The 7,657-nt window shown below is 53.0% G+C and overlaps 1 protein-coding gene across 1 annotated transcript; it reads right to left on the bottom strand.

Moving 5' to 3' along the window:
• Nucleotides 1–662: 662 nt before the first annotated feature.
• On the bottom strand, nucleotides 663–7,310 carry LOC122125879 (nitric oxide synthase interacting protein). Its single transcript, XM_042700544.1, has 9 exons — nucleotides 7,227–7,310; nucleotides 5,767–5,872; nucleotides 4,180–4,261; nucleotides 3,249–3,408; nucleotides 3,041–3,165; nucleotides 2,751–2,938; nucleotides 2,557–2,665; nucleotides 2,030–2,128; nucleotides 663–875 (listed from the first exon to the last, which is right to left on the bottom strand). Exons 1-8 carry the CDS (start codon nucleotides 7,294–7,296, stop codon nucleotides 2,057–2,059), a joined length of 912 nt encoding a protein of 303 aa, XP_042556478.1. The 5' UTR covers nucleotides 7,297–7,310; the 3' UTR covers nucleotides 663–875; nucleotides 2,030–2,056.
• Between the last annotated feature and the right edge of the window lie 347 nt (nucleotides 7,311–7,657).

Here is a 7,657-nt window from a genome sequence, read left to right as displayed (position 1 = left end):
TCTAGGCTGACACTGTACCATTTGAGCCACAGATCCACTTCCAGACTTTTGATTAACTGAAGATAAAAGTGTCAGATTTTCCTGCCCAGGCTGGCTTTGAACCATGGTCCTCGTGAGTAGCTGGGATGACAGACTTGAACCTCTGGTGTGGGGCTGTTTTGTTCATTTAATCTGTATATACTAACAATTCCAGCTGTGCAAAATGTTAACATGTCTTCCTCCCACCACATTTGTCTTCTCAGAGGCAGTAAATATTTCTTTGCAAGGAAAATTTACAGATTGAAGCAAATACCTACAAATTGTTTTTTCTCTTCTTCTCTTTTGGGGAGCCATGTCTTTGGTGAGTTTCTTGGTTTTTAACAGAAACTACAGCTAGCTAGCACTTGTGTGTGTATGCTTTTACTGGGGTTTGGATCTCCATTTATAAGCTGAGGTGTTGTTGGCTCACGCCTGTGGGGGGCCCGGGTGCTGTCCCTGAGCTCTTCTGCTCAAAGCAAGTGCTCTACCACTTGAGCTAGAGCACCACTTCCAGTTTCCTGGTGGATAATTGAAGATAAGAATTTCACGGACTTTCCTGCCCGGGCTGACTTTGAACTGTGATCCTCAGATCTCAGCCTCCTGAGTAGCTAGTATTACAGGCGTGAGCCACCGGTGCCCAGCTTTAGTGTATTTTTTATTCAGGGAATTACACTGATAGGACCTGAGCACATTGGCAAGGTGGTTCCTCTTCCGTAGCTGTAGAGTACAGCATCCACCATGGTGGATGGCTCATAATTCACCCATTTTTCTGCTGATCGACCAGATCATCTCCAGCTGGGGCTGTTACAAAACACACACCAACATGGTAGTTTGTTGTGGTGTTTGTTGGATTTTCCCTGTGAAGGCAGGAGGAAGCAGAGGGGGTTGGAACACCAAGTGGGTATACCTTTAACTTCAGTAGGTAGTACCAACTCATTTTCACACCCATTACAGTAATAATTTCTAGTCCTCGTTGAGCATGGTGGTGCATGCCTGAAATCCCAAAGATGGGAGACTATCTGTCCTGGGCAAAAACTCAAGACCCCCATCCAAGGAAGGGTCTTGTGTGCACTTGCTGCCCATTGAACCACACCACCAGCTTGCTTTAACATTGGTTGTATTCAAGATCGGGTTGGCCTGGACCATGATCTCCCTATTTGTTTTCCTTTGTTGAGAAAAGAGGTACTGGCTGAGATTTAGTCTTTGTGAACTCATGTCTGATCTGACTTCCGGCTTTCTGACTTTTGAGTCTTGTGCCACCCAGAATGGCGGGCACTTGAAATCCCTGCCTCCCCAGTACTGCGATTACGCATGCGCACCATCATGATCAGCTAACTTGCCGTTTTTATTTGGGGTGAGGTAGTCTATGCTGAGTAGGAAGACAAGGGGTCTTGATGGGTCTGAGAGGAAACCAGAGGGTTGGGGTGATGGGAAAATGAGGGTACAGGTGGGTGGGGGTGTTGAGGCAGTGGGTGGGAAACTGCAAAGGTCTCGGGGGCTGGGTGGGAGGGCTCTGAGGGACCTAGAGAAGTTTCTAGACAGACATTCACCTTGGGGCCTCTCCAGGTATGGGATGATGCTACTGGCCTTCCTTCCAGAACCTTCCTCTGCAGTAAGTGCACTGGCTTGTCCTCCATTCCCCAGGGGTGGGATGGCGGCTAAGGCCAGGGGTCCTGTGATGGTGTGGGCTTGGGTGCCAGTCCTGCCGACACCCACACAGCTCAGCAGAAGGAAGGGTGCCTGGCCTTGGGGAGCACACACAGGCCAGGGCATTCCCTGGGCAACAATGGAGGCCTTTCTAAAATCTTCTATCGCTTTCAACTCCAGCCCCGTGGGGAGGGCGGATCTGGCCACCCTCTCTGGCCGGCCCTGAGCTCCAGCACAACTCAGGACAGCAGTCCTCCAGTTCTGGCTCTCAGGTGGGCGCCGTGGGGCAGCTGGGTGCTGAGGCCCTGCTCTGACCCTGGGGCTCTGCGAGGAAGAAGACGCCACTGGGCCAGGAACCCCTCACCGTTTATTAGTTTACTGGCAACCGTGCTCAGGCTTGCATCACTGGCCGGGACATCTCCGCCTGCAGCTTCACCCCTGAGCCCGCAAAGCCCGTGCCGCCCTGCAAAGGTAGAAACGGGTGAGGGAGGCAGCGAGGAGGGCAGACAATGGGGCGTAGGGGGCGACCGGGGGGGGGGGGGGGGGGGGGGCGGGGAGGCTGGGCTCTAGTGGGATGCAGGGTGGGAGATAGGGTGGGGAAGCTGGCCAGGGACCCAGGGGGCAATCGGCAGGGAGGGGGCAGGGTCCTAGGAAAAGGAGGGCAAGGCCTCAGGAAGAGGGTAGGGGCAGGGTCCTTAGAAGGGCAGGGACTGCAAGGGTATATGTGTTTATGGATGGGGACGGGGCCCACAGGAAGGGGCGGGATCACACCAGATTGGGAGGAGCCTGGAGCCCAGGGAGGGGCCTACAGAAAGGGGTGTGGCCACAGCCCGATGGGAGGGCGGAGCCTAGGGGCGGGGCGGGGCCCGGCAGCGCAGAGGGGCGGCCTACCCGCTGCAGAACGATGATGTCGCGTTCCGTGAGCGCATCCCCGCTCACAGGGTCCACCATGTCTTTCCGGATCAGCCTCTCCACGCACTCGAGGGTGACCACCGCCCCCCTGCGGGTGGAGGGCGTAGGTCAGGGGTGGCCTGGGCAGCCCACAGCCTGGCAGAGCCCCCCTCGTTCCCCAGCCCCGGGCTCACGAGGGCCGCAGCACGGCGCAGGGCGTGGCATTGCTCAGGCTGTCGCGGGTCACGGCGCACACGTAGCGCTCGCTGCGCGTGATGAGCCCCACGCGGTCCACCGAGTCGTCCAGGGGGGTGAAGCGCACGGGCGTCAGGTCGGACATGCGCAGCGGCTTCCCCGACATGGGGCAGGTGACGGTGCGGGACTGCGGGGCAGAGGCTGGCGTCAGGCGGGGGCTGCGGAGGGCTGGGGGGGGACGCCCCCTCCCCCCCCCATGGGACCCCAACCAGCCTCACTGGGAGCTCACCGGCTTCTCCAGCTTGGTGGCCTTGGCCTCAGGCGTCAGCGACGGGATCCAGAAGCTGGGCAGTGCTTTGTCCCTGTCCTTGTCCTTGCTGGGAGCTGCGGCGCTGGGCCCGGGCTGGCCCTCCTCTGAGGGGAGGGGGAAGAATGGAGAATCAGATGGGCGTCCAGCCAGGCAGGGGGTGGCCTCGCACCCCTCCCATTCCTGTCACCTGTGCTGGGTCCCGAGGCGACCTTGGATGTGAAAGGGTTGAGGGGCCGGCTCACGATGGCCTCCTCCTTCTCCAGGAAGCCCCGAACCTGGTCCTGGGCAGCTGCACGCTGCAGCTTTTTCTGTTCGTCCCGCCGGGCTCCCCGCTGCTTCTCGTAGGCCTGGGGGAAAGGCAGGGGGCGCTGAACCCGCATCTCCTCACCCCATTTCCCTTGTAGGCGGCAGAGGTCTACCCCCAGCACTGCTGGGCAGGAGGTGGCAAGCACCCAGGCGTGCATGTTTCAACTGGCTGTACAAACCAGGCATGGTGGTACGCCTATAATCGCAGCCACTCAGGAGGCAGAGGTGGAAGGATTGAGTGTGAGGCCAGATTGGGTTACACAGTGCAGTCTTATCTCAAAAAACAAACAAAAGTCAGCCAAACCGGGCTTGTGCTCAAGTCAGATGGCTCACGCCTGTTATCCTAGGTACTCAGGAGGCTGAGATCAGAGGACTGCAGTTCAAAGCCAGCCCAGGCAGTAAAGTCCTTGAGACTCTTTTTTTTTTTTTTTTTTGTAGTCGTGGGGCTTGAACTCTGGGTCTGGGCGCTGTCTCTGTACACTTCAGCTCAAGGTAAGCACTCTACCACTTGAATTACAGCACCACTTCTGGTTTTCTAGTGGCTTATTGGAGATAAGGGTCTCTCGGGACTTTCCTATCTGGGCTGGCCTTGAACTATGATCCTCAGATCTCAGCCTCCTGTGTAGCTAGGATTACAGGTGTGAGCCACCCGTGCCCACAGTCCTTGAGAATCTTATCTCCAGCACGTGGAGCTGAGACTTAAATAGTAGAGTAGTAGCCCTGGGCAACAAAGCTCAGAAGCAGCACATAGGACGTGGGTTCAAGTTCTAGTATGAGCACACACAAAAGAACACTGTCCTCCCCTTCCTCACCTTCATCTGCCGGGCAATCTCCTTCTTCTGGTGCAGAATGTACTCCAGGATGGCCTCCCGTTCGAACAGGTACCCATCAGGGCTGCAGGGAGGTGGGGGAACAAAATGGAATTGACCAGATCACAGCCAGGGGGAAAAGCATGCCCAATGCCAGCTCCCCACCAGGGCTGCATGCAGGGCCCGCAGCGCCTCCCTGAGCCCCCAAGGGGCTCCTTCCCAGGTTCATTTAGTTTTTTCAGGTTCATTTAGTTTTTTTATCTCTTTTTTTTTTTATTGTGAAAATATCCTATAGAGGGGTTACAATTACATGGGCAAGATAATGAGTACATTTCTTTTTTCTTTTTTTTTTTTTTTTGGGTCCAGTCGTGGAGCCTGAACTCTGGGCCTGGGTGCCGTCGCTCAGCAGTTCAGCTGAAGGCTAGCGCTCTACCACTTGAGCCACAGTGCCATTTCCGGCTTTTTTCTTTTTGCTTATGTGGTGCTGAGGAATCGAACCCAGGGCCTCAGGCATGCAAGGCAAGCGCTCTACCACTGAGCCACCTTCCCAGCCCATGAGTACATTGGTTATCAAGCATTGTTGCCTCCTCCTTTGTTTCCCCTTCCCATCCCTTCCCATTCCCCCCCTCCCCCCGCCATGCCATCCCTCCACCCCCGCCAAAGTTGTAAAGTTCATTTTTCAACATAATGATTTGTACATCTCATTGTTGCAATGGGTCCATCTGTATCCCTATTTAAACGATTTGTTTTTTTCCCTTCCCCTCCACAAATTATATCAACATCAAATACAGTGACTAAGCAGGGGTTATACCATGGGGGAGGGACATACAAAGCAACAAAGAAATCATCTTATAAATACGTTAGAAACAATTACATGAAAGCAAAAACTTTTTTTTTGGGGGGGGAGGGAGGTCCGGTCGTGGGGCCTGAACTCTGGGCCTAGGCGCTGTCCCTAAGCTCTTCAGCTCAAGGCTAGTGCTCTACCACTTGAGCCACAGCTCCATTTCTGGCTTTGAAAGCAAAAACATTTGAATACTTATCTTGGGGTTTATTTCACCTAACATCATCTTATCTGACCTTTTCTGCTTGCTCAGACATATACTAGTTATTGCAAATAAGGGAAACCATGAGACCTATGTTTCTTTAGGCCTGGCTTACTTCACTGAATATAATTTGTTTCAAGTCTTTCCATTTCCTAACAAATGGGGCGATGTCTCATTTAATATTTTAAAATTTTACTTTCTGTGGCACTGTGATTGAACTCAGGTCCTATAACTGAAGTAATAATGCCTCAGACCTTTTGCTTTTGAGTCAGGGTCTTGCTAACCTGACCTGTGCTGGCCTTAAACTCAAGATGCTCCTTTCTGCCCCTGCTTGCCAAGTAGCTGGGATTACATGTGTGGCTACTGTGGTAGGGATATATTCTTTCATATGATATAAGACAGGGATTAGGATCATGCCTACATCTCAGATAAGAGCATGGAGCCTCTAAGAGACTCCATAGCTGGCTTGCAGTGCCCTGGCTCTACAGGTGGCCAAACCCATGCACGCAGCTCCTACCCTGATCTCCCGAACCCACTCGAGGCTTACGTGACAACAGGATCGTGACAGGGCTGCAGAGAGAGACAACAGCAGTCGAAATCCTTCACAGCATCCCGGCTTAATCGAATGTTCTGGGTCCCATAGCCGGAGGCCGCTAGAAACAGAGATAGGCAGTGTTGGAGGGATGGGGAGACAGGAGACAGAGCCCCCTCTTCAAACCTCAAGAGAACTCAGGAGCTGGAGAAGACGAGCCCAGACAGAGAAACAGGCTTCACAGAAAAAGGCAATTCAGAAAGGTGGGCATGGTGGCACATGTCCTTATAATCCTAGCACTTGGGATATGAAGACAGGAGGTCTGAGAGAAGGCAAACCTGCTGGGCTACATAGCAAGGTTCTGCTAAACAATAAATAAAATAATAGTAACAAGAAAAGAAGTTACTAGCTACTCAGGATGCTGAAATTTGAGAATCCTGGTTTGTAGCCAGCACAGACAAACAAGTCTGTGAGACTTTTTTTTTTGTCAGTTGTGGGACTTGAACTCAGAGCCTGGGTGCTGTCCCTGAGTTAATTTGTTCAAGGTTAGTGCTCTCCTACTTTGAGCCACAGGTCTACGAGTCTCACAGGAACGTTTCTCCCAGGCTGGCTTCAAATCGCAATCCTCAGATCTCAGCATCCTGAGTAGCTAGGATTATAGGTGTGAGACACCAGTGCCTAGCCTGTAAGACTCTTATCTCCAATTAACCACCAAAAAGCAGAAAACGGACTTAAGCAAAAAAGTGAAGAGTATGAGTGAGGCCCTGAATTCAAGCCCCAGCACTGGCACCTAAAGCTAAAATTAAAAAATGAAAAATGTTACATCTGTGTTGAGTGTTCTGCTGTTTAGAGGACCCTAGTGGGGCGCATGGCTGACTCCCCTGTGTCCTGTTGTTTTGGCCAATCTCTAGCACCTGAACTGCTCTGTCTGTCTGCTTTCTTTCCTAGAAAACGGTGGTAACGGGCTGGGAAGGTGGCTCAGTGGTAGAGTGCTTGCCTTGCATGCATGAGGCCCTGGGTTCGATTCCTCAGTATCACATAAGCAGAAAAAGCTGGAAGTGGGGCTGACGCTCAAGTGGTAGAGCGCTTGCCTCACATGCATGAGGCCCTTGGTTCAATTCCTCTAGCACCATATAAGCAGAAAAAAGCTGGAAGTGGTGCTGTGGCTCAAGTGGTAGAGCGCTAGCCTTCAGCTGAAGAGCTGAGGGACAGCGCCCAGGCCCAGAGTTCAGGCCCCATGATTGACTACAAAAAAAAAAAAGAGATAGAAAATGGTGGTAACTCAAGGACTGGTTGGAGGATGACAGGCATGGATGAGGGAAGGCGCACAATCAGCGCCCGCCACACGGGGGCGCTAAAACACACACACTGTGACTCAAAGGCTGAAACCATGCTAGGGGGCAGGACACAGGGAGCAATATGGAGACACAGAGTCAGATGGGGACTCAGAGACCCTCAGGCCCCTGGCCCAGTACCTGTGTCCTTCTTCTTCTCGTGGTAGGTGTAGACAGCCCCAGCCGTGCAGTTCTTGCCGTGCCGTGTCATCCTGCTGCAGAGGACCGTGCCGGCAACCGGAGGTCACGCAGGAAGAAATTCTTGTCCCCACAGAACTAATCTGCCTACAAAATAGGAAATTAGGGGTAGGGTATTAGTGAATATACTTTTTTGGCCAGGGTTGGCACTGAACTGCCATCCTCCCATCCCAGCCTCCTGTGTCGCTAGGATGACAGGTGTGAGCCATGATGCCCCACTTGGGTATGCCTGTTTTGATCTTCCATACCAGTGCTTGGTCAGATCTAAGATTTGCAAGTCAGGTGCTGGTGACTCACGTCAGTCATCCTAGCTACCTAGCTACACAGGAGGCTGAGATCTGAGGATCACGGTTCAAAACCAGACCACGAAGGCA

Source organism: Dipodomys spectabilis, unplaced genomic scaffold (genome assembly GCF_019054845.1).
Source record: "Dipodomys spectabilis isolate Male_0828 unplaced genomic scaffold, ASM1905484v1 ptg000266l, whole genome shotgun sequence".
NCBI classification, from domain to species: Eukaryota; Metazoa; Chordata; class Mammalia; order Rodentia; family Heteromyidae; genus Dipodomys; species Dipodomys spectabilis.
The sequence above is the reverse complement of the archived record's forward strand: the minus strand, read 5'-3'. Positions and strand labels throughout refer to the sequence as shown.